Source organism: Haematobia irritans, chromosome 3, assembly GCF_050003625.1.
Source record: "Haematobia irritans isolate KBUSLIRL chromosome 3, ASM5000362v1, whole genome shotgun sequence".
Classification (NCBI taxonomy): domain Eukaryota; kingdom Metazoa; phylum Arthropoda; class Insecta; order Diptera; family Muscidae; genus Haematobia; species Haematobia irritans.
Genome location: NC_134399.1, coordinates 199,239,554 through 199,267,451, shown reverse-complemented (window position 1 = coordinate 199,267,451; position 27,898 = coordinate 199,239,554). Strand labels below are relative to the sequence as shown.

General features: G+C 34.1%; 2 protein-coding genes across 2 annotated transcripts; one reads left to right on the top strand and one right to left on the bottom strand.

The window, feature by feature from the left end:
* Positions 1–514: 514 nt before the first annotated feature.
* LOC142231525 (uncharacterized) lies at positions 515–8,133 on the top strand. The gene is made up of 2 exons (XM_075302148.1): positions 515–730; positions 7,724–8,133. The coding sequence occupies exons 1-2, from the start codon at positions 544–546 to the stop codon at positions 8,011–8,013; spliced, it is 477 nt and encodes a 158-aa protein (XP_075158263.1). The 5' UTR covers positions 515–543; the 3' UTR covers positions 8,014–8,133.
* Positions 8,035–26,676, bottom strand: Npc1b (Niemann-Pick type C-1b). Its single transcript, XM_075302147.1, has 9 exons — positions 26,451–26,676; positions 19,785–20,027; positions 18,793–19,727; positions 16,627–16,928; positions 15,625–16,569; positions 12,414–12,713; positions 9,221–9,330; positions 8,993–9,147; positions 8,035–8,924 (listed from the first exon to the last, which is right to left on the bottom strand). Exons 1-9 carry the CDS (start codon positions 26,455–26,457, stop codon positions 8,175–8,177), a joined length of 3,747 nt encoding a protein of 1,248 aa, XP_075158262.1. The 5' UTR covers positions 26,458–26,676; the 3' UTR covers positions 8,035–8,174.
* Between the last annotated feature and the right edge of the window lie 1,222 nt (positions 26,677–27,898).

The window sequence follows — 27,898 nt, the reverse complement described above, 5'->3', positions numbered from 1 at the left end:
ATGTCATTTTGTCAAAATGTTAGTTTTGCAAATTTCCCCGTCGTTTCCATATCCGCTTAGGCTCTAAAGGCATGTTGCTATTACACTGGCTTAAAGTGCGTGTTTTACATGAACATCAATCCCTTTCTCTTTAGATTTTTATTTACCGCTGTTTCATCATGCTCTACTACTACTGGCAATTTACTTCGCTCTTACCAAGAATGTGCGATTTATCGAATGGGATGGTGGGTTACCACTGAATTACAATTAATGTGGTGACATGGTGGTACAGATGTAGAAATGTGGTGGAGGTGGTGGTGGCCACCTTATGTGGGGTATGAGGTACATAAAGTTATGACAATCATCATCATCGTCATGAAATTAAATCAATGATAAACATAATAATAAATGAATATGAGCAAAAAAAATGAAACACAACTCACAGAAACAAGAAAACAAATTGTCGGTTTGATTATTTGCTTATAGCAAAAATAAACTTGTGGTTTTCCACTTAGTTTAGTAGTTCAGGGCGCACGTAAATGGTTATTGTGGTACAAATAGAAAATGTCTTCGCATTCAAATACAAGTTCCAGAGCAGAACAACCAAGTTTCGATAAGAGTGAAGAAGATGACGGTGACGAAGGCGGAATTAAGGATCCAAGACCTATACCGTATCTTTTCGAAAAGGAACTTATAAATAAATCGAATAAACATATTTATGTAGTGGATGACTTTGTGCCTTCCCGAAACAGTGAGTATTCAAAATTTATTATTAAAAAAAAAAAAACAAGTATATACGGCCGTAAGTTCGGCCAGGCCGAAGCTTATGTACCCTCCACCAGGGATTGTGTAGAAACTTCTTCTAAACACTGCCATCCACAATCGAATTACTTAAGTTGCGGTAACGCTTGCCGATGGCAAGGTGTCTTAAAACCTCCTAACACCGCCTTCTAAATTGTATGTAAGTCCATACATAGTATATATTAAATCAAAAAAAAAAAAAATCGTTTAAATACGTATATAAATCTGTTTGACAAAATTTTGTATAGAAATAAAATTTTGACAAAATTTTCTATAGAAATAAAATTTTTACAAAATTTTCTATAGAAATAAAATTTTGACAAAATTTTCTATAGAAATAAAGTTTTGACAAAATTTTTTATAGAAATTAAATTTTAACAAAATTTTCTATAGAAATAAAATTTTAATAAAAATTTTCTATAGAAATAAAATTTTGACAAAATTTTCTATAGAAATAAAATTTTTACAAAATTTTCTATAAAAATAAAATATTGACAAAATTTTCTATAGAAATAAAATTTTGGTAGATTATTTTTGGCTCGAGTGTCAACCATGATTATGAACCGATATGGACCAATTTTTGTGTGATTGGAGATCGGCTATATATAACTATAGACCGATATGGACCAATTTTGGTATGGTTTCAAATTTGAACCGGATCAGATGAATTTTGCTCCTCCAAGAGGCTCCGGAGGTCAAATCTGGGGATCGGTTTATATGGGGTCTATATATAATTATGAACCGATGTGGACCAATTTTTACATGGTTGTTAGAGACTATATACTACCACGATGTACCAAAATTCAGCAAGATCGGATGAAATTTGCTTCTCTTTGAGGCTCCGCAAGCCAAATCTGGTAATCGGTTTATATGGGGGTTATATATAATTATGAACCGATATGGACCAATTTTTGCATGGTTGTTATAGACCATATACTAATAACATATACCAAATTTCAGCAAGATCGGATGAAATTTGCTTCTCTTAGAGGATCCACAAACCAAATCTGGGAATCGGTTTATATGGGGGCTATATATAATTATGGACCGATATGGACCAACTTTTGCATGGTTGTTAGAGACCATATACCAACACCATGTGCCAAATTTAAGTCGGATCGGATGAAATTTGCTCCTCTTTGAGGCTCCCCAAGCCAAATCGGGGGATCGGTTTATATGGGGGCTATATATAATTATGGACCGATGTGGACCAATTTTTGCATAGGTGTTAGAGACCATATACCAACACCATGTACAAAATTTTAGCCAGATTGGATGAAATATGCTTCTCTTATAGGCTCTGCAATCCAAATTTGGGGGTCCGTTTATATGGGGGCTATACCTAAAAGTGGGCCGATATGGCCCATTTGCAATACCATCCGACCTACATCAATAACAACTACTAGTGCCAAGTTTCAAGTCGATAGCTTGTTTCGTTCTGAAGTTATCGTGATTTCAACAGACGGACGGACGGACATGCTCAGATCGACTCAGAATTTCACCACGACCCAGAATATATATACTTTGTGGGGTCTTAGAGCAATATTTCGATGTGTTACAAACGGAATGACAAAGTTAATATACCCCCCATCCTATGGTGGAGGGTATAAAAATAGCATTAACATTGCGAGAGTGGTCCGATAAGTAATTAGCTTCACCGTCTTATGCAAGAATATCGGAAGAGCAATATAGTGTTTCAGCCATGGATGCCTCATATTTTTGTTTGTACTTCGTGTGATAACGGGGGAGTCCGCGGATGATAGAAACATTGAAAATAGCAAAATCAGTCGGTGAAGGTAAATCGCCCTGAAAAATCAAACGGCTTTTTGATAGTCAGTACGATGACTCTTCTCATTCGATTACTAACGTCAAAAAAAAAAAGTTTGACAAATTTCAAACTTGACTTACATCGGGTTTTTATGAGCCACGTTCAGATGCTCGAAAATTGCAACTTCGGGGGTTAGTAACGTTGTAATGCTGTTTTAGGACCAATCCGAGGCAATGTATGTATGCGTTGTTCGGGATATTCAACTACTAATGAATTAAATGCATCGAAAGAATTATTTTCGTAAAAAAAATTAAAGAAAATTTTGCCTGATTGCAAGGCTTTAAAGTGGAATTACATACCATCCGTTCATGCGTGCTTACGTTGTTTTCATCACCATCATCTTCTTCTAACTCATCTGTGTAAAGGATGGCTGATAGGTATTGCAACCAGCTTCATTTTGCTACACCTTCAACAAAAGTCGCTTCTGAAACATATACCCCCAAACACATTCTGCTTCAAACATACACTGGTAAAAACAAACAAAAAAAGTATATACGGCCGGTTGTTGGATACCATATACTAACATCACGTACCAAATTTCAAACGAATCGGGTGAATTTTGCTCTTCTAAGGGGGATCGGTTTATATGGGGGCTATATATAATTATGGACCGATTTCGACCAATTTTTGGATGGGTGTTTGAGGCTATATATTAACACCACGTACCAAATATCAACTGAATCAGATGAATTTTGGTCTTCTAAGAGGCTCCGGAGGTCAAATCTGGTGATCGGTTTATATGGGGGCTATATATAATTATGGACCGATGTGGACCAATTTTTGCAAGGTTATTGGAGACCATATACTAACACCATGTACCAAATTTCAGCTGGATCGGATGAAATTTGCTCCGCAAGCCAAATCGGGGTTCGGTTTATATGGGGGCTATATATAATTATTGACCGATGTGGACCAATTTTTGCATTGTTGTTGGAGACCATATACTAACACCATGTACCAAATTTCAGCCGGATCGGATGAAATTTTCTTCTCTTAGAGGCTCCGCAAACCAAATCTGGGGATCGGTTTATATGGGGGCTATATATAATTAAGGACCGACGTGGACCAATTTTTGCATGGTTGTTAAAGACCATATACTAACACCAAATTTCAGCCGGATCGAATGAAGTTTGCTTCTCTTAGAGGCTCTTAGAGAGAAAGCCAAATCGGGGGATCGGTTGACATGGGGGCTATATATAATAATGGACCGATGTGGACCAATTTTTACATGATTGTTAGAGACCATATACTAACACCATGTACTAAATTTCAGCCGGATCGGATGAAATTTGCTTCTCTTAGAGGCTCTGCAGAGGGAGCCACCGTGGTGCAATGGTTAGCATGCCCGCCTTGCATACCCAAGGTCGTCGGTTCGATTCCTGCTTCGACCGAACACCAAAAAGTTTTTCAGCGGTGGATTATCCCACCTCAGTAGTGCTGGTGACATTTCTGAGCGTTTCAAAGCTTCTCTAAGTGGTTTCACTGCAATGTGGAACGCCGTTCGGACTCGGCTATAAAAAGGAGGTCCCTTGTCATTGAGCTTAACATGGAATCGGGCAGCACTCAGTGATAAGAGAGAAGTTCACTAATGTGGTATCACAATGGACTGAATAGTCTAAGTGAGCCCGATACATCGGGCTGCCACCTAACCTAACCTAACCTACAGGGTCTGCAAGCCAAATTTGGGGGTCCGTTTATATGGGGGCTATACGTAAAAGTGGACCGGGCCCATTTGCAATACCATCCGACCTACATCAATAACAACTACTTGTGCCAAGTTTCGAGTCGATAGCTTGTTTCGTTCGGAAGTTAGCGTGATTTCAACAGACGGACGGACGGACGTACATGCTCAGATCGACTCAGAATTTCACCACGACCCAGAATATATATATATATATATATATATATATATATATATATATATATATATATATATATATATATATATATATATATATATATATATATATATATATATATATATATATATATATATATATATATATATATATATATATATATATATATATATATATATATATATATATATATATATATATATATATATATATATATATATATATATACGTTATGGGGTCTTAGAGCAGTATTTCGATGTGTTACAAACGGAATGACAAAGTTAATATACCCCCATCCTATGGTGGAGGGTATAAAAATATTTTATGAAATTTGTTTTATGTGTATAAATTTTTAAGGCTTCAATTGGTTACTTCCATTTTTTTTACTTGCAGCATATTCTCTCTCTCTCTCTCTCTGACACTCTTTCTAAACACATGTATGTTCATAGCCAATTTCCAAATTAATATATTTTTGCATCCACACATATTATATTTAAAAACATGTTGTGTCCCAAACATAAACATGTTCTAACTTATAAACATATATGTCGCAAACATGTTATGCTAATTTGTGAACATTATATGCTTGCACATAAAAATAAGATGCTAAACATTTGTGTTCCAAACATATAATTTTTAGACCCAAACATATGAAAAACATTCTTTTTCGTCCGTGTATCATTTCTAAACAGCTCTTCTGATAGCTGGGTTTATTTCCCAGCAAAAAAAGAGCTTTCAAAAAAGTAGTTTCAAGAGCAAAATGTTATTTTTGAACGGTGAACATGGAACGCTTTTGTCGCGAAAATGTTATTTTCTCGGCAAACATATATATGGTTGGCGAAATCAGATATGGTTGCGACAAACTTGTTACATGTTACATGTTCCCCGTCTTGAGGCATGTTTGAGGTGATCATATTCCTTCTCTCGGTGTAGTGTAATCTTGGACCATCTCAAATGAATTTTACATGGTCTTCTCATAGGACTGAAGTATTTCGTTTTGTATTAGAAGTTATATCTTGGAAGTACACTTGAATGAAGAAATTAAACAAAAAAGAGTGCACTTTTAAAATCTAATTATCAAATTTTTACAATACGCCCGGGGGTTGAACCTAGTCATATTTGTCCAAAATTTAAATTTTGACTTTAAAACGCCAAATAGCGTATTTTATAAGACTGGTCCAAAAGAACTTCATCGAGAGTGCAAAAAAATGAACAGGATCCCGGGATGCACTTAAAAAGAAATGTTTGTGGAGCAACTTGTAATTTATTTGCTGGGATCTATTGCATTCAGAAATAAAGTATTTCGTTATTGAATTCAAGTGTGATAATGTGATTGCTTTATTATGTGGTCGAATAACCACAAGTGGGTATCGTTAGCGACCTCTAGCATTTATATGTCAACAATTTTTTTGTTTCTCGTACCATTGCTCGTGATAAATGAAAAATGGTAACAACACTAGAAATTATTCGAAAATTGAAAAACGCCACAGTGCAGTGTTGCCAGAAGTAGTTGAAATTCCCTACATGTAGTTTTTTTTCTTAAATTTAGCGTTTTGTAGGGACGTAAGGGCACATTTTGGTGGCTCTAGAGGAGGAAATTAGAAGCCGGCAAGGCTTGATCTTTAACAATGTGTGGTATCCATGGTTACCACTCTTGCAAAAAAAAAAAAATTACCAAAATTTAAAGACAATCTTTCTATAGAAAAATATTATAAAATATTATTTCTACAGAAAAGTAAAGTCAAAATTTATTTCTATTGAAAATTTTCTCAAAATATTATTTCTATAGAAAATTTTGTCAAAATTTTATTTCGGAATAGAATTTTCTTAGAAAATTTTCTCAAAATTTTATTTCTATAGAAAATGTTATTAAAATTGTATTTCTATAGAAAATTGTCTCAAAATTTTTATTTCTATAGAAAATTGTCTTAAAATTATATTTCTATAGAATTTTTTCTCAAAATTTTATATCTATAGAAAAATTTCTCAATTTTTTATACCCTGCGCCACACTGTGGAACAGGGTATTATAAGTTAGCGCGTATGTTTGCAACACCCAGAAGGAGACGAGATAGACACGTGGTGTCTTTGGCAAAAATGGTCAGGGTGGGCTCCCGAGTCGATATAACCATGTCCGTCTGTCCGTGAACACATTTTTGTAATCAAAGTCTAGGTCGCAGTTTTAGTCCAATCGACTTCAAAATTGGCACAAGTATGTGTTTTGGATCAGAATAGAACCCTATTGATTTTGGAAGAAATCGGTTTAGATTTAGATATAGCTCCCATATATATCTTTTGCCCGATATGGACTAATACGGTCCCAGAAGCCAGAGTTTTACCTCAATTTGATTGAAATTTTGCACTAGGAGTACAATTAGTGGTGTAGTTAAGTGTGCCAAATTTTATTGAAATCGGTTCAGATTTATATATAGCTTCCATATATATCTTTCGCCCGATTTGGACTAATACGGTCCCAGAAGCCAGAGTTTTACCCCAATTTGGTTGAAATTTTGCACTAGGAGTGCAATTAATAGTGTAGTCAAGTGTGCCAAATTTTATTGAAATCGGTTCAGATTTAGATATAGCTCCCATATATAGCTTTCGCCCGATTTACACTCATATGACCACAGTGGACAATCTTTTACTCCGATTTAATTGAAATTTTGCACAGGGAGTAGAATTAGTATTGTAGCTATGCGTGCCAAATTTGGTTGAAATCGGTTCAGATTTTGATATAGCTTCCATATATATGTTTTTCTGATTTCGACAAATATGGTCAAAATACCAAAATTTTCCTTGTAAAATCGCCACTGCTTAGTCGAAAAGTTGTAAAAATGACTCTAATTTTCCTAAACTTCTAATACATACATGTTGAGCGATAAATCATAAATAAACTTTTGCGGAGTTTCCTTAAAATTGCTTCAGATTTAAATGTTTCCCATATTTTGTTACTAAAATTGTGTTCCATCCTAGTGCATTAGCCAACTTAAATTTTGAGTCTATAGAATTTGTAAAAGTCTATCACATCCTGTCCACATCGAGTGATATTTAAATGTATGTATTTGGGACAAACCTTTATATATATCACCCAACACATTTGACGGATGTGATATGGTATCGAAAATTTAGATCTACAAAGTGATGCAGGGTATAATATAGTCGACCCCGCCCGACTTTAGACTTTCCTTACTTGTTTAGTTTGATATTTTGCAGATTTTTTTAAAAATGTATTTCTTTTATTTCCTTCTTCAATTTAGTTCACCACCTGGATGCAAAATTTTATGCCAGACATGAACAGAGCGTTCCAAAAAATCACACATCCTATCGATCATATGTACAAAGGCCAGAGATAGTACAGCATAAATCGGAGAATCATGTCTATGGTTGGATGCCGCCATCGTTGAAAGGAACTCGCCTCTTAAGTCAATTGAATTTTGTTAGTGCACCAAAACAAAGATGTTGCCTTACCGTTTATGGAGAAATTGTCCAGAGTGATCGTATAACCGAAAGGCCACCATTTAATGGTTTACGTTTTCATATTCAATAAAGTGGAACTCAATAATGGACATTTTAATAATTATTACTTATGTTATATGTATTTTCGGTTTTATCATTATTTAAATGTAAATATAAAAAAAAATTATATATTATTTTCTACTTAAAATAATGCTTGTACTAGTTTTTAATTTAAAAGTCTATACAGGGAACTTATTCTACATTTACAAAGTATTGGGTGGGCTCTTCATCCCGTTTGCTTTTCGGACCATAAAGACTTAATAACACTGGCAATAGGATAAGACCATGGGCTGCTCCTATTAAAACAATACCCAAATACATGCGGAAATAGAAAACCTCAAAAACTTGTGAATTTGAAAAACCAAGAACAATAATACCAGCAAACTTTGTCAATGTAATACCGGAAAGGACACTACTACCCGTAACCGAAAGAGATTGTTGAGCACGTTCCTGATGAGAGCCTACGGCATTTGTATACGACCGTATAATGTGTGAGACAAATTCAACACCAATACCCACACAAACCACAAGATTTACCAGCGATATGGCATTCAATGATATACTCCAAGCCCACATCATGCCACACATATTGATCAATATGAGTAGGACCATAAATAGGACCATACCAGCCGATATTAGATCAAAACCGGTAATTACTAAAGTAACCAGAAAGATGGCTACAAGTGATATGCCCAGTGAGTAGATGGTATCTTCCCATATTGTCAGATATTGTTCATAGAATATGAAGAATACACAATAGGGAAATATGGTGGCATCAACTTCTTTTTCCTTGAGCATATCGTTGATTTCATTGGCTACTCTGCGAGCCTCACGCAAGGCAGAATAAAATTGTTCCGAAGTGGTAGAAGTTGTGGAATACTGCATAAAGTAAGTGTCCAATATTGTACTTGTACCCTCATTATCCAGGGTGTAGACAACAGCCTTTAAAAAAGCAAAAATATCGATGACAAATTTTTCACAATGTTTTTTGGTCGAATATTGAAACTTACATCAGCATAAGAAGCTCGTCCCGCCTTGGCACATTCGGCATCTGGTAAATCTGATAAGAAATATGGTACATATTGACGGAATGTATCGGCTGTTGGTCTTAAACCATCTTCTTCAAATTCTCGAACACATGGCACACATTCATCTTCTTTGGAATCTGGAAATTAAAAAAGACATTTTTTTTTGGATAAAATTTTGTATATTTAATAAAAACTCATTAAATTACTTACTACTTGGACAGAAGGAGTTATCCGTTATATTAACTTTACAGCAATCTGTAATACTCAACCAGTCAATGTAATCATCTATCCAAGATGACGCAGGACGAGCTAAGAAGGTACTGAAAAAGAAATCAGGGATTAAAACAGATTCAAAAACAACTTAAATCTTCAAAATTTTCCAAGGCAGAACTAAATTATTTTTAACAAGTATATACGGACTTAAGTTTGCCCGGGCCATATTCGGCGTACTTATGCGTAGTCCCAAAATATCTTCAGATTTTGAGGCCCAAGAACTAAAATCGGATGATCGGTCTACATGGGAGCTATACCGAAACATGAACCGATATACACCATTTTCGACACACCTATTTGTGGTTCTAAATTACCTCTAGATTTGCAATTTCAGACAAATCGGATAAAAACTACGGTTTCTAGAAGCCCAAGAAGTAAAATCGGGAGATCTGTCTATATGGGCGCTATTCCAAAATATGGACCGATACACAACATTTTCGATACACCTATTTGTGGTCCTAAAATACCTCTAGATTTGCAATTTCAGACAAATCGGATAAAAACTACGGTTTCTAGAAGCCCAAGAAGTAAAATCGGGAGATCTGTCTATATGGGCGCTATTCCAAAATATGGACCGATACACAACATTTTCGATACACCTATTTGTGGTCCTAAAATACCTCTAGATACCCAATTTCAGACAAATCGGATTTAAACTACGGTTTTTAGAAGTCCAAGAAGTAAAATCGGGAGATCGGTCTATATGGGAGCTATACCAAAACATGGACCGATACACACCATTTTCGATACACCTATTTGTGGTCCTAAAATACCTCTAGATATCGAATTTCAGACAAATCGGATAAAAACTACGGTTTTTAGAAACCCAAGAAGTAAAATCGGGAGATCGGTCTATATGGGGGCTATACTAAAACATGGACCGATACCCACCATTTTCGGCACACCTATTTGTGATCCGAAAAAAACCTCCAGATTACCAATTTCAGACAAACTACTGTTTCTAGAAGCCCAAGAACCAAAACATTGACCGATACCCACCATTTGCGGCACACCTATTTGTGGTTCGAAAATACCTCCTGATTGCCAATTTCAGACAAATCGGATAAAAACTACTGTTTGTAGAAGCCCAAGATCCCAAATCGGGAGATCGGTTTATATGGGAGCTATATCAAAACCTTGACAGATATAACTCATCTTCAAACTTGGCCTGCGTGTAGACAAAAGACGAATCTGTGTCAAATTTCAGGACGATAGCGCCCAAAAAAAATTGTTAGTAGGCACAGCAGTTTTTTAATAAACCAGTAAAAAACCTGCTAAATATTTTGCGGACGTAACCGGATAACCGGTTATTCGAACCTAAAGTTTATGTAAATAAACCTAATTAAAACCTTGTTCTCATGAAGACTTTTCAAATGAGGTATGACCCGAGGTTATCCGATTACGGGTTTAGGTTTTACATTCAAAAAGTTGCAGTTTTGAATTGTTTTTTTTTTTTTACAAAACTGGCTCTAAGCCAAAAAAAAGCTGAGCTACTGAGTAAGCGGTTGTACATGTAGGCAGATATTTCTGTTGGAGCCGAAGATATTCGCTAACGATTTTAATTGTAGCAATGAATGGAAATTTGTTAGTAGGCAGATCAGAAAAAAATGCTAAAATGTAAATATTTTGCGGACCTAACCGGATAACCGGTTTTTCTAGCCTCAAGTGTATGAAATAATCCTTATTAAAACAGGTTTTAATGAAGTTCTTTCAAATGAGGGTTTACTTCAAAAATTTTAATCACCTTTACATATTTAATCACGCTTAAGATTTCAATAGCGTGAGTCACGAGAAATTTCGTTAATTACCAGAATTTTATTGAGTCACGAAAATTGTCGTGTTCCGAAAATATTCGTGACTTACGAGATTTGTCGTGAATTACGAAAATTTTCGTGAATCGTGCGAAAGCGTGAGACATAAACATTGTTCATTGTTGTGAGCGTGTGCGAGTATGACTTTTCATTTCGTGACCGTGAATTCCTATCCACATGGCATGCGTGAGTACAAATATTTCTTCGTGAATGTGTTTGAGCGTGATTGAAATTCCACTCACGCGCGCATCTAAGTATATATTTACTGTAAAATAACAAAAAACTTAACAAAAATCCAATAAAACGTAATACGTCTATCATTACAAAACAAAATAGTTTGTGGTCACAATTGCCCAAAGTTGCCCACAGGCAACATTCTCTACCGCCTAAACAAATGGGCGTGGCGACCCGAAATTTTGGCTAGACGCTTCTTAAATGACTTCAACATGATTAAAAGTAAGAAAAAAATTTTAGCGATACCTATAAAAATTCGGGGTCGAAAGGGTTAAACAAGATAATCGGTAAATATTTTCGGGTTCTAAGAAGAATTTAAAAACGAAATGCGCCGAATTTAGGCGAAAGTAGCACGGCAGCAAATTGTGTAAAAAAAAAAATATAAAAAATCGCGCGATTTTTTCTAAATTCTTGTCCGAAGCGGCGCTGGCGAAAAACAAATCTTTTAAACCACATACGGATATAAACCGCTTATTATCAACGTTTCTAGTACACACAAAAAAAATTTTTCTGATTCAATCACGAAATTAATTGATCCAATTAATTTTTTAATTGAAATGTCTTCAATCACAGAAATGATAGCATCAATTAAAAAATTAATTAACAGTCAATTAAAAAATTAATTGATCCAATTAAAAAATTAATTGATACTATTAATTTGTGTGATTGATTTTTATTTCAATTAAAACATTTGTTGATTCAATTAAATTTTTAATTGAATATTTTCTAAAACTCAATTAAGACTTTAATTGGAAAAATTTTCGTGAAATTTTTTTCTGTGTAGAGATATCATACTAAATATGACTTTGACAAATAGGTAGAAGTGTTAGCTATAAAATGCAGCCAGTTATTTAGTACCTCTATATCGAATGGTTTTTTAGTTATAGGCTGTTTCGTAAAAATATCAAAGTAATCGTTTCACTAGAACCGATTATACGGTTAATTCCGTCAGGAAACAAATTATATACTCCTACATTTCTATCAGCTATGAAGTTTTTGAATAAAATATGAGAGGTATAGCTAACATAGACTAAAGTTTAGCCTTGATATGGTTTTCAGCAATCATACTCGTATGTTATACTTACATTTCTGGATATCGCGATTGTGTATATAGTTGCACAGCTATGGAATTGTTATTACATTCGACACCACCACAAATAATATTTTGATGATCACGATTTGTATAGTCAAGACCTGGTTTGAGAACCCAATATACGGGTGCACCCATCGATAATAATTCATCCATATAACGGAAGTATTTAACAACATGGGATTCCTTGGGCATAGACATTTCTTGATCCAAGCCATATTCCAAATTAGGGGTAACAACTAACGACAGTGATGTAACCACGAAGAAAATGATGCAGACAATTATTTTAACGGATCTAAAGGTAATAAAAATATAAAAAAAAATATATAAATAATATATTTTCAATTCAAAAGTATCAATTTAATCGAATTAAATAATACAGTCAATTAAGAAAATGATTAAAAATTTTTACATTTTCGGAAAATTCATAAGAATATATGAACTCCTGTCAAATTAAAAGAAAATTATTTAATATAAAGGAAAATTAGTTATAACTAAAAAAAATAACACAATAAATAGTTGATTGTTTCAATTAAAAATTGATTGAGTTCTTGTTAGTTAAATTTTTAATGGTACCAATTAAAAAATTAATAAAAAGTCACGAATAAATCAATTAATGTTTTAAAGGGTGATACGGTCAATTTGGTCAAGGGAAAACGCGTGTAAATCGGTGAAATCGTTTATTTAAAAAATCAAATTACGTTTCTTGTTCAAGTTCAATTGGTATAAAATTCAGGAAAAATATTCAGTTAGGCTTTCGCTTTTCCAAATCCGAATTGCCGGTCCTCACGCTTGACACCTGCCATCAGATTTTGTACAGCCACCTTGTCCACCTTCTTCGCCGCAGAAAGCCAGTTTGCCTTGAACTGCTGCTCGTCCTAAGCAGTTTTTTTGGTCTTCTTTAGGTTCCGCTTGACAATAGCTCAGTATTTCTCAATTGGGCGGAGCTCTGGCGTGTTGGGAGGGTTCTTGTCCTTGGGAACCACCTGCACGTTGTTGGCGGCGTACCACTCCATGGCCTTTTTACCGTAATGACAAGATGCCAAATCCGGCCGAAACAGTACGGAACAACCGTGTTTCTTCAGGAAAGGCAGCAGACGTTTATTCAAACACTCTTTCACGTAAATTTCTTGGTTGACAGTCCCGGAAGCTATGAAAATGCTGCTTTTCAAGCCACAGGTACAGATGGCTTGCCAAACCAGATATTTCTTTGCGAAATTTGACAGTTTTATGTGCTTGAAAATATCTGCCACCTTTCCCCTTCCTTTTGCGGTATAAAACTCCTGTCCCGGAGGCTGCTTGTAGTCGGCTTTGACATAGGTTTCGTCGTCCATTACCACGCAGTCAAACTTCGTCAGCATCGTCGTGTACAGCCTCCGGGATCGCGCTTTGGCCGTCATATTTTGTTTACCATCCCGATTTGGAGTCACTAACTTCTTGTAAGTCGATAGTCCGGCTCGTTTTTTGGCTCGATGCACGGTTTTAGACGATACACCCATCTTATTTGCGGCATCTCGGAGAGAGAGGTTAGGGTTTCGCTTGAAACTACCGGCAACTCTCTTTGTCGTCTCAGCGGCTTCCGGTTTTCGATTTCCCCCGATCCAGACTTCCTGGCTGTCGACAAACGTTCCCCAAACACTTTAGTTACATTTGTAACGGTTGATTTGGCAACTTTTAGCGATTTTGCCAGCTTTGCGTGCGAGTAGCTCGGATTTTCGCGATGCGCGAGCAAAATTTTGATACGCTGCTCTTCTTGCTTGAACGGCATTTTGACAACTGAAGAGTGAATTCCAAAATCAAAATAGGAGCACATTCTACACACACACACCTTCAAAATGAGGGGTGTTCAGGTTTTTTAAATGCAAAATTGAAAGAAATACGTCAAGTTTATATTGACCAAATTTTGACCGTATCACCCTTTAATTAAGTTTTTTATTTGTTTATTTCTAATTAATCCAGATTGATAATACTCGTTTCATCTTCATGATTGAAGAACCCACCCAGCAAAAAATGCACAACTTTAAAAGCACTTCTAAAAATTCCCTCCCAAAGATGTTCTTTATTTTAACTACACAGGAAGTTCTTTTGATTTTTTTGCTGGGCCGTAAAATAAGCGTCGCCAAAAAGTAGTGAAAATGTTCTTTTTGGATCCAGAAGTAGTGCAAAATAGGCGCAGAAGCGATTAATTTAACACGGGCTTGTCATAGGGCGGATGTCCACCATTTCAACAGCCTTTGCACTGAATTTGCATCACTTCTTACTCTGTGATTCAAATTCAGTGTTTTAGATGGGAATTAAAAAATGTTCTCATATTGTGACAAATAAATAATTTTTAAATTTTTTAATGATTTTTTAATGCATTCTAACGCTTGTCCGAAACGTCTGAATTAAAATATTTTGAAAAATTCGCAATATTTCTTGAATGGATTTTAATTTTTTTTCGACAAAATTTCAATAATTTGTACCATTTTATTAAAGCTTACTCTGTTTTTGAAACAAAAAAATTAAATTTACCCATTAAAAATAAGAAACAAGCGTGTTAAAAATAATAGAATTAAAAGAACTTCCTGTTTAGTTGAAATAAAGAACATCTTTGGGAGTACATCTTTTGGAAGTGTTTTTAAAGTTGTGCCTTTGGAAGAATTTAAAAAAATTTTTTTGCTGGGAAGTTTAAAAAATTAAAGTGGACACAAAAAACTTTTTTCTGATTCACTTACAAAATTAATTGATTTTATAATTGAAATGTCTTCAATCACAGAAATGATAGCATCAATTACAATATTAACTGAAAGTCAATTAAAAAAATTAATTGATCCAATTAAAAAATTAATTGATACTATTAATTTTTGTGATTAATTTTTGTTTCAATTAAAAAAAATTGTTGAATCAATTAATTTTTAAATTGAATATTTTTTAAAATTCGTTTTGTTTGTTATTGTTGGTTTCTCTTCAATCATTATTGTTGTTTTTGATCTCAGCTTAAAACCATGCATTGACTAAACTACAAGTGTATCTTAACCAATAGAGGAAAAGTATGCTTGTTAAATTTATTTGGGCAAAGCCCTATAGACTGCAAGAAACTCAATTAAGACCTTAAAAATTTTCGTGAAATTTTTTCTGTGTGCACTTTTGGTGACGCGAAGGAGTAAGTATCGAGTTTTCATTTAAAATAAATAAATTATTTTTTTAATTCAATTCCAACTTACTTGCTTAGTAGAAAAGGTGCATAAAGATTCGTAAACAATTTCTCCAATAGACCAATACTTTGATTTCCTTCTTTTCCATGAGAATGCACTTTCCTACTGCTCTTACAGCAGCAAAATAAATCCAAACGTCCCGATTCATAGCGTCTCTCATCAAAGGACATCACAGCCACAAATGCTGTAATTTGAAGTAGGAAATTGAAGAAAATCGCAGCAGCAGCATACAAAGCAAATGTCTTCACAGCAGGCATATCAGAAATGGCACCAATACCAAAGCAAGCAAATTCTGAAGCTGCAGTTTGTAAGATCGAAGGACCAACTTGACCAATTGCCTCTCCAATGGCATCAGCAATACTATCATATTTATTACGTTGCAATCGATGATAAGTATGGACCATAATGAATATATTGTCCACACCAACAGCCAATACCAAGAAAGGTATAACTTCAATGGCCAACATGGTGGTGACCACACCCATGTAGCCCCAGAAACCTAAACTGCACAATACCGAAGCCAGAACAATGACAATACCAGCAACGGCTAACATAATTTTCGATTCACTGAAAAAATGAACACAGCTACGGATTTTGCCTAAAGCAATAGCCACATATAGGAACATTACGGCATAACTGATAACCACCGTGGAGACTTCACCCTCGGATAATTCAACCACAGCATCCTGTATAGATCTTTCTGCCGAATAGGCTATATCCATTTTCTCATTGCTATAGTTTTTCATAAAGTCTACAAATTTTTTCTCCCATTCCAAATTGGGTTCCAGTAGAGCTTCATTGATTTGATTTTTACCCAAGAAGGTAAGAACCAAACCAGTGGCCAGTAAATAATTGGGTTCATCATTGACATCAACCTTAGGCATACCACCCACAGCAATACCAGGTTCAATGGGGCCACCATAGGGGCCAAAACAACTCTCCAACATAGGAACTCTAAAAAGGTATAACAATTTTGGTACGATCCAATGGAATGGATACTGTTCTCCTTACCTTAGACAATCCTCCAAATGATTTAAATAGTTAATATCATAACCATTTTCATCTTTGTAATCCGTTTCGAATAACTCCAAATCGTTTTGGAAATAACCAAAAACGGATTGAACCACACAATCTTCGATTTCCGCTTGCTCACCGGGATACAACATAGGTGCAAAGCATATCCGATTGAGACCCTTACCCTCAGTCATACCTATGGCCTGAATTTCTTCCTGAAGTTTGAAAACTTCCATGAGGAAATTTTTTTCGTAGGCAGGTCCAAATGTAACTTCGCCCATTGAAGTAAGATGGGTAAACTAAAGAGTAAAGGAAATTAGAAAAATGGATATGTGAGTCAAGGTTTTTAATATCTCAAAAAAATTGATGTCCAAAAGATGGATTTTGAATTGGCTTGTCAGTTGTCATCGAAGTAAAAGGCTAATCGCTAGAGGTCGCCACCAACAATATGGCCCAAACAACACTAGATGTGATAACTGGCATAAGAGTAGTGTTGCCAACCTTTTTATAATTAACAATTAACAAGTGTGTCAGAAAGTTCGGCCAGATCGAATCTTATGTACCTTCACCCATGGATTGCGTACAAAGTTGCACAATTGAATTCTCACGATATGCTTAGTTTGCATGCACGATTCCTACCACTGCTACGTGGATTGGATTTCGGAGTTGTTTCTTCGTCTTTTTGTCCACTTTTTGGACGCGATACAAAACTGCCACTTTTAAAAACAGGAGGGCTCTCGTGATAGCAAAATATAAAGAAATTGCACTATCACGTTTGAATACTCGCAGGTATAACTTCATTTCGGAATGCAATATATTAAAAAGCTTTTGTAAGCTTATAAACAATAAAATGAACTGTCACTGGAATAAATCTGTCTGCTGTCGAGTCGAGCGGATTAGAAATGGTAGCAACCTGAAGTTTGCTTCAATGCTTATCAGCCACATTCAGTGTTTCTAGTTTGGGAAATTTTCTCCAAATTATGAATATTTGTTCGTGGATGTGTACGAAATTTTTGAGTCCCCTTGAACCCTCAAAATATTAAAAAAACCTGCTCCCCTTTATTCCACGGCATTTATTTATGGGCCCAAGCGGTAATTTACCCTGCTTGGCTAGAACATTTTCCTACAATTATGAAATTAGTTCGTTAGGACTCGAGTAGAAATATTGCCCCATAATGGGACAATATCATCGGATTGTATCTGATAATATTTAGATCACCTGTCTCCTGGGTTTATGTTTTGAAATTTTGATTTTCTTTAATTTTTTATAAAAATATGTCAAAATTTTTTTTTGGCGATTTTTGGGGACAATGCCGTCGCAGTTTGGGGACAAGAGCCATTGTCATTGAGCTTAACATGGAATCGGGCAGCACTCTATGATAAGAGAGAAGTTCACCAATGTGGTATCGCAATGGACTGACTAGTCTAAGTGAGCCTGATACATCGGGCAGCCACCTAACCTAACCTTGGAGACAATAGGAAAATACTGGCAACACTGGCTAAACTGTGTATTGCGAACTGTTTTCATATTAATGAGTGTTGACAACCAATTATAATTATAAGTCCAAACAAATCTGAACATTTACATATCTCAAGGAAATTTTAGACCACATAACAAAAATGTTTTTGTCTTCAATCACGAAATCAATTGATGCAACTGATTTTTAATTGAAATCTATCACTATCAATCAATTGATCGAATTAAAAAATAAAGTAGAAATATTGCCCCATCATCTGATAATTAATTCTGATAAGGGCTTGTATCGGATGATATTTAAATCGCCTGTCTCCTGGGTTTTGGTTTTTGAAATCTTGATTTTCTTTAATTTTTTATAAAAATATGTCAGAAATGTATTTGGGTTTTTTTGGGGACAATGCCGCCGCAGTTTGGGGACAAGAGCCAGGAAAATACTGGCAACACTGGCGAACAGTTTACATATTAATGAGTGTTGACCAATTGTATTTATAAGTCCAAATAATTTTGATCGAATTAAAAAAAATAATTGTTTCATTTAATTTGTGTTTGAATCATTTATAAAAATTTTGGTGATAGTTTTTTTTTCTTTCTACAAAAAATTGCTTAACCTTCGTCAGTAATACAGTAAGTAGTACATCTGTTGGGTTTTATTAGTTTTTTATAATTTTCATATCAATCAAACTTACCGTTGATCCATTTGTGGGTTTAATAAACAACTGGTTAGTTCTATAGAAGGGTCCAAAATGCGCATCGAAATATTCCTTTTCTTGGCGCGTTTGACTTTCGGGTCCTGCCCAAAGTTCCACAGGATCTGTAGTCACCTGCATATATTTTATACCATAGCATAGACCTCCAATAACCCATGACAAGATGGCTAATATCAAAACAGGATTCTTGGCACAAAATGTACCCCACCAACGGAATACCTTGTAGAGGACATTGTTGAAACAACCAAAACCAGAAAAACATCCGGGAAACTTTCCTTTGATGCGACATCGTTCAAATACCCAAATGGCCACTATGAATACTACAAAGCCGGCTATAATCCATAAGCCCAATAGGTGAAATACTTCTTCGTAGGCAATAGGTATATCGGTAATGGGACAGGATTCCGAGCAATCTATACAAGCACAGGCATGCGAATTTTCATAGGCTTCAGAACAATTTAGAGCATTTAGCTTAAGACGCGGCTCCTCAGACGAATCATTCAGAAACTTATAATGAATGGGGAAGGGCACATATTCATTGATCTCCATATTACCCATGAAATCATACCATTTCTGGTGATCACATGAACGTGCATTATAGGGACCACATCCCAAATCCATAGCTGGACGACCGGTCTGTGGATGTTGTATACCCTTACAATTATCGTAGATTTTCTCGACAAATGCATCATCTATTCTGTAATCTATTTCTCTGACATATTCCACATTTGCCGAATTGACATCATGGTGTGGCGTTAGGAATTCACTATGGTATGGGGCACAAGTCATATAGCAGATACTGAGACCCATATTTAAAACGCAAGTTGGACAACGAGAGTAGACACCATCCGCTTGACTCATGCCATTTTCCATGGCCACAATTTGTTCAGCATCGCAACATAGTTCTATGGGTTCTGAAAAAAAAACCGCATAGAGTTAGATTTTGTTTTTACTTTTACCAATTCCCTTACCATTGGGATCTTCACTTTTGAACGCATTATAGAGGACGGGACAACGTCTTTTAATTGTTTCCAAAGCAGAGGGATCTTCCAATGGTTTCGGAGGCCCTGAGTATGCTTTATTTTTCCAGTGAGGACCTTCTTGATGACTATGACCATACCAAATACATTCTGCCGTAGTTTCTTGCGCAAGTTGTAATGTAATTAGTATGAAACTTAAGGCTAATATCACAGAATATCTGGAGTTTGGGAATACTAAAAGAGAATACAAAATAAATGTTAGTTATGGAAAGAATTCTTAAAGAATCACAAAAAAAAAAATTGTTAGTTATGATGATGCATAATCTAATGGATGATAAGCCTATATAAATATATGTTGTAACTACATTGAAAAAAAAAAATAATAATAAATATTTCAAATCAGTGTACACACAAAAAAATTTATCTGAATCAATCACGAAATTATTTGATCCAATTAATTTTTTAATTGAAATGTCTTCAATCACAGAAATGATAGTATCAATTAAAAATTTAATTAAATATCAATTACAAAATTGATTGATCCAATTAAAAATTTAATTAATACTATTAATTTTTATTTTAAATTAAAAAAATTGTTGAGTCAATTAATTTTTTAATTTAATATTATTTAAAACTCAATTAAAAATTTAATTAGAAAAATTGATTCAACAAATTTTTAATTGAATATTTTTTAAAACTCAATTAAAAATTTAATTGGAAAAATGTTCGTGAATTTTTTCTGTGTAACTTCAATTATATTCAAGAAAATATAGGCTAATACTTATTTTGAGGATTCTATTTTATTTTTATAACCCCCACCATTGGATGGGGGGTATATTAACTTTGTCATTCCGTTTGTAACACATCGAAATATTGCTCTAAGACCCCATAAAGTATATATATTCTGGGTCGTGGTAAAATTCGGGGTCGATCGAAGCATATCCGTCCGTCCGTCCGTCTGTTGAAATCGCGCTAACTTCGGAACGAAACAAGCTATCGACTTGAAACTTGGCACAAGTAGTTGTTATTGATGTAGGTCGGATGGTATTGCAAATGGGCCATATCGGACCACTTTTACGTATAGCCCCCATATAAACCCACACTCAGATTTGGCTTGCGCAGCCTCTTGGAGAAACAAAATTCATCAGATCCGGTTGAAATTTGGTACATGGTGTTAGTATATGGTCTCTAACAACCATGCAAAAATTGGTCCACATCGGTCCATAATTATATATAGCCCCCCATATAATCCGATCCCCAGATTTGACCTCTGGAGCCCCTTGTAAGAGCAAAGTTCATCCGATCCGGTTGAAATTTGGTACGTGGTGTTAGTATATGGTCTCTAACAACCATGCAAAAATTGCTCCATACCGGTCTTACTTATATATAACCCCCATTTAAACAGATCCCCAGATTTGACCTCCGGAGCTCTTGGTGGAGCAAAATTCATCCGATCCGGTACATTGCGCCAGTATATGGCCGCTAACAACCATGCCAAAATTGGTCCATATCGGTCTATAGTTATATATAGCCGATCCCCAAAAATAATCTACAAAAAATTTATTTCTATAGAAAATTTTGTCAAAGTGTTATTTCTATAACATAGAAAATTTTGTCAAAATTTTATTGCTATAGAAAATTTTGTAAAAAAATTTCAAACTGAATTATATACGTATTTAATCTGTCTTTTTATACCCTCCACCATAGGATGGGGGGTATATTAACTTTGCCATTTCGTTTGTAACACATCGAAATATTGCTCTAAGACCCCATAAAGTATATATATTCTGGGTCGTAGTGAAATTCTGAGTCGATCTGTGCATGTCCGTCCGTCCGTCCGTCCGTCTGTTTAAATCACGCTAACTTCAGAACGAAACAAGCTATCGACTTGAAACTTGGCACAAGTAGTTGTTATTGACGTAGGTCGGATGGTATTGCAAATGGGCCATATCGGTCCAATTTTACGTATAGCCCCCATATAAACGGACCCCCAAATTTGGTTTGCGAATCCTCTAAGAGAAGCAAATTTCATCCGATCCGGCTGAAATTTGGTACATGGTCTTAGTATATAGTATCTAACAACCATGCAAAAATTGGTTCACATCGGTCAATAATTATATATAGCCCCCATATAAACCGATCCCCCGATTTGGCTTGTGGAGCCTCTAAGAGAACCAAATTTCATTCGATCCGGCTGAAATTTGGTACATGGTGTAAGTATATGGTCTCTAATGACCATGCAAAAAGTGGTCAACATCGGTCCATAATTATATATAGCCGCCATATAAACCAATCACCAGATTTGACCTCCGGAACCTCTTGGAAGACCAAAATTCATGTGATTCAGTTCAAATTTGGTACGTTGTGTTAATATATGGCCTCAAACAACCATGCAAAAATTGGTCGAAATCGGTCCATAATTATATATAGGCCCCATATAAACCGATCCCCAGATTTGACCTCCGGAGCCCCTTGGAAGAGCAAAATTCATCCGATTCGGTTGAAATTTGGTACGTGATGTTAGTATATTGTATCCAACAACCATGCAGGAATTGGTTCATATCAGTCCATAATTATATATAGCTCCCATATAAACCGATGCCCAGATTTGACTTCCGGTGCCTTATGGAGAAGCAAAATTCATCCGATCTGGTTGAAATTTAGTACGTGGTAGTATATGATATTTAACAATCATGCCAAAAGTGGTCCATATCAGTCCATAATCATATATAGCCCCCATATAAACCGATCCCAAGATTTGGTTTTGGAGCCTCTTGGAGGAGCAAATTTCATCCGAGTCAGTTGAAATTTGGTACATTGTGCTAGTATATGGCCGTTAACAACCATGCCTAACTAGGTCCATATCGGTCTATAGTTATATATAGCCCTCAGATAAATCGATCCCCAATCACACAAAAAAAAATTACAAAATTAATGAAATCGTCTTTACATTTTTTGACTTTTTTCATATTATGTCCAAGATGGGTGTATTTCCGGTTAAAAAAAAGTCCTCCCGTAAAAAATTTGTAATGTTTTATATTTAATACATGAGTTTTAAAAAAATAATAAATTGTAATAAGTCTATTGATTCCACTTTTTTTGATTTCCGCCTTAGTGAATTTTTGGGTGATTTGTGCAACCCAGCTGGTTACAGAAAAGTTCAAAAAAGAACGTGGAATTAAGAACACCAAATTTTCACGTTCGTGGATTTGACGTGATTAGTGGAAGTGGATATCGGAAAATGGGTGTAAGTTGTGTCTGAATATGAAAATTTAAGTTGCCGTTAAAACTTTTTTAATAGACTTTGATAGCACATCAAGAAAAAAGGGAATAAATTAATATTTGTTTCCTAGAATCAAGTACGCAAACTCAAATGTGAAAGAATATTGCATTTTAAATTTATCCTTACTTCAATTCTTTAGCTCGGAATCAATACCAAAAATATCAGTGTAGTGTAAAGACAAAATATTTGCACTCAGACATGCTTTTTTTCAGTGTTCATTTTACGAAGTGTAGTTTTTGGATTGGACTTAATACAAAAATATTTTGGATTAAGAACAACATCTATACTCAAAAAAAAGTTTACTTGGATCCAAAGATTTTGACCTTCCTTTAAGGATTTTGGTATTGATTCCGAGCCAAAGATGCGGCTTCTTTAAAATAAAGACATTTTTTAGCGATCTATCTGGCTTTAAATCTAGGATCAATAAAATTAAAATTAGGATAGAGATTGCATTTATCGAATTTTCATTCACTTTTCGCGGTATATTCATAAAGCTATTCATGTACAAACAAAAATCTAAATTATAACGGATACATTAACGTACAAAATGTGATGTAGGTCGGATGGTATTGCAAATGGGCCATATCGGACCACTTTTACGTATAGCCCCCATATAAACGGACCCCCAAATTTGGCTTGAGAGGCCTCTAAGAGAAGAAAATTTCATCCGATCCGGCTGAAATTTGGTACATGGTGTTAGTATATGGTCTTTAACAACCATGCAAAAATTGGTCCATATCGATCCATAATTATATATAGCCCCCAAATAAACCGATCCACCGATTTGGCTTGCAGAGCCTCTAAGGGAAACAATTTTAATCCGATCCGGCTGAAATTTGGTACATGGTGTTAGTATATGGTCTCTAACAACCATGAACAAATTGGTCCATATCGGTCCATAATTATATATAGCCCCCATATAAACCGATCCCCCAATTTGGCTTGCGGAGCCTCTAAGAGAAGCAAATTTCATCCGATTCGGCTGAAATTTGGTACATGGTGTTAGTATATGGTCTCTAACAACCATGCAAAAATTGGTTCACATCGGTCCATAATTATATATAGTCCCCATATAAACCGATCCCCCGATTTGGCTTGCGGAGCCTCTAAGAGAAACAATTTTCATCCGATCCGGCTGAAATTTGGTACATGGTGTTAGTATATGATCTCTAACAACTATGAAAAAATTGGTCCATATCGGTCCATAATTATATATAGCCCCCATATAAACCGATCCCCCGATTTGGCTTGCGGAGCCTCTAAGAGAAGCAAATTTCATCCGATCCGGCTGAAATTTGGTACATGGTGTTAGTATATGGTATCTAACAACCATGCAAAAATTGGTCCATATCGGTCCATAATTATATATAGCCCCCATATACACCGATCACCAGATTTGACCTTCGGAGCCTGTAGGAAGACCAAAATTTATCTGTTACGTGATGTTAGTATAGGGTATCCAACAACCATGCAAGAATTGGTTCCTATCAGTCCATAATAATATATAGCTCCCATATAAACCGATCCCTAGATTTGACCTCCGGTGCCTTTTGGAGAAGCAAAATTCATCCGATCTGGTTGAAATTTGGTACGTGGTGGTATGATATTTAACAACCATGTGAGTTGAAATTTGTGGATGACAGTCTTTCGTAGAAGTTTCTACGCAATCCATGGTGGAGGGTACATAAGATTCGGACTGGCCGAACTTACGGTCGTATATACTTGTTTGTTTTTAATAATCCATTAATTTTTTATGACGTTTGATGTTGCTTTGTCGCTTGACAATTATTTTATTTAATATTTAATTGATGGTTAATATAGAAAAATAATTATAATAAAAATTTTAAATTATTTATTATATATAAAATAGATTGAAAAATATGGAAAAATTTAGATGTAGGTAGGTGAGAGTTTTGAAAAAAAAACTTTTGTCCAATTTTAAACATAGTTGCTATTTAATATAATAAAATAATAATAATAAAATTTAATATTTAATTTTGTTTTATACAAAATATATTTTATTTTATATACAAAATTTAGATTTGGATAGGTAAGAGTTTCGAGGAAATTTTTTTTGTTGTCATTGTTTTGTTAATTTTTTAAATTGGCCACTAATTTGTTAAGCGTCAATAGACACCCAGCAAGAAAAAATTGGAAGTACTTCTAAGGGCTCAACTTTAAAAACACTTCCAAAAGTGTCCTCCAAAGATGTTCTTTATTTTAACTACTCAGGAAGTTCTTTTAATTCAATTTTTATAACTCGCTTTTTTCATATTTTTAAAGGGTAATTTTAACTTTTTTGTTTCAAATAGGTTAATAAAATGGTACAAAGTATTTAAATTTTGTCAAAAAAAAATGCTGAATCCATTCTAGAAAAATTGCGATTTTGTGGAAATATTTGAGATCAAAAGTTTCGAACAAAGGTTAGAATGCATTAAAAATCATAAAAAAATATTTATTTGGCAAAATATCAAAAAAATTTTTTTTTTAATTTACATCCAAAACGCTGAATTCGCATCACACTTTAAAAAGTAAAGCAAATTCAGTGCAACGGCTGTGGATATGGTGGACATCCGTCCTATAACAAGCCCATGTTAAATTCATCGCTTCTGCGCCAATTTTGCACCACTTCCGGATCCAAAAAGCACATTTTCACTACTTTTTTGGTGACGCTTATTTGCTTTGCCACGTGACAATTATTTTATTCAATATTTAATTGATATTAAATTATTTTTTTATAAAAAATACATTAAACAAATATTGAAAAAATTAGATGTTGTTGAGATGTGAGAGTTTTGAGAAGAAAAAAAAAATTGTCAAACTTTAATCACAATAAGTGTTAAATATTGGCCAAGACATGGCTAGTGGAAATGATAACAGAATGGCCGTTATCTTTAAATTGAGTACCATAAAAATTTGTTCACATTTTGATGAATTTCCGAAATTGCACGAGTGTTTTCAATCGGTTCTCATAGAATTATTTAATTTTTTGTAAATGTTAAATTCAAAACTGATCGATCCACTTTTGCACATGGCCGGGAAATTTTATTGTTTTTTAACATAAAATAATTTTTTTGTTTTGAAACTCCGAATTTTACAAAAAAAATTCCTTTTTGGTGATTAATAATTCAACTTCAGGTGGATGAAAAAAATTTGTGTTGTATATGCCTTTGATTTCAATAATTTTTTTTTTTTCAATTTCAATAATTTTTATTCCTTTATTTTATTTCGGCAAGTTACTAATCAATTATTCATAGTTCAATTAAAACAAACCCGTTTACAACATGGCTCACTTGTCACAATATTTTATTTTTAGTTTATTATATTGACTATATATGAACATATACTTTTTAATAGAAAATAGTTTTTAGTACCATTCATGTTGTTGTTGTTTGTTGTTCCTGTTATTTTTCTATATTCGAATAAATAATCCAGTGTTAATCCTGTCAATAGATTTCTTTCTTAATCATTATCGGCAGGGGTACGAGTCAGACGTTTAAATATATACAACGATTTGGAACCAAGGCCGTTATAATTTTCTATATTTGATGGCTTTTGCCAGTACGAACACCCCGAAAGTCCAATTAAAACTGAACAAATAAATGACATTTTAGCCAACTTATTGCAATCAATGGAACATCTAAAATGGGTTTAGAGATAAACCAAACTATTGGCCAAAAAAATTGGTGGATTTTGATAAGATTTCTTTATTGTAGTTAGTCCAGAATGAAGTATTCCTTCATGGTGGTGCAGATAAGCTAATCGCTCGAACAATGCGAAACACCTGAATTATAATGTTGCTGACCAATTATAAGTCATTGTTGACCATTTTATTGAATTAAAAATCGTCAGCTTTATTGTCATAATTTTAAACGGTAATATTTTCTGGGATTTTGCTAAACAATGTATTGGAAAAGTAAAAGTACAGGAGGTCTTATCAAGGATTTTTAAGAAAGTTCAAAAATGGTATCTTGTTGAGCGAAAAACTACTTTTTACTAAATTAAAAAAAAATCCATTGGAAGATTATTGTTTGAGATCCTTAGACCGAATTTTAAAGAAAATAAAATTTTGTTTGCAACACCTCAATTTGAAATATTTTTTTTAGTTTTATATCCGGTTACAAAAGTATTGCAATCACGGTTGCCACAATTGGTAGAATTCTAAAAAAAATTATTTTTTTTACCGTTTGGTAGAATTCATGGTACTTCATAAATTTTCTACTGGTAAATAAAAATAAAAAAATAAATAAAATTTTGACAAAAATTTCTATAGGAATAAGATTGTGACAAAATTTTCTATAGAAATAAAAATTTTACAAAATTTTCCATAGAAATAAAATTTTGACAAAATTTTCTATAGAAATAAAATTTTGACGAAATTTTCTATAGAAATAAAATTTTGACGAAATTTTCTATAGAAATAAAATTTTGACAAAATTTTCTACAGGAACAAAATTTTGAAAAAATTTTCTATAGAAATAAAATTTTGATAAAATTTTCTATAGACATAAAATTTTGACAAAATTATCTATAGAAATAAAATTTTGACAACATTTTCTATAGAAATAAAATTTTGATAAAATTCTCTATAGAAATAAAATTTTGACAAAATTTTCTATAGAAATAAAATTTTGACAAAATTTTCTATAGAAATAAAATTTTGACAAAATTTTCTATAGAAATAAAATTTTTATGAAATTTTCTATAGAAATTAAATTTTGAAAAAAAAAAATCTATAGAAATAAAATTTTGACAAGATTTTTCGTAGAAATAAAATTTTGACAAAATTTTCTATAGTAATAAAATTTTGACAAAATTTTCT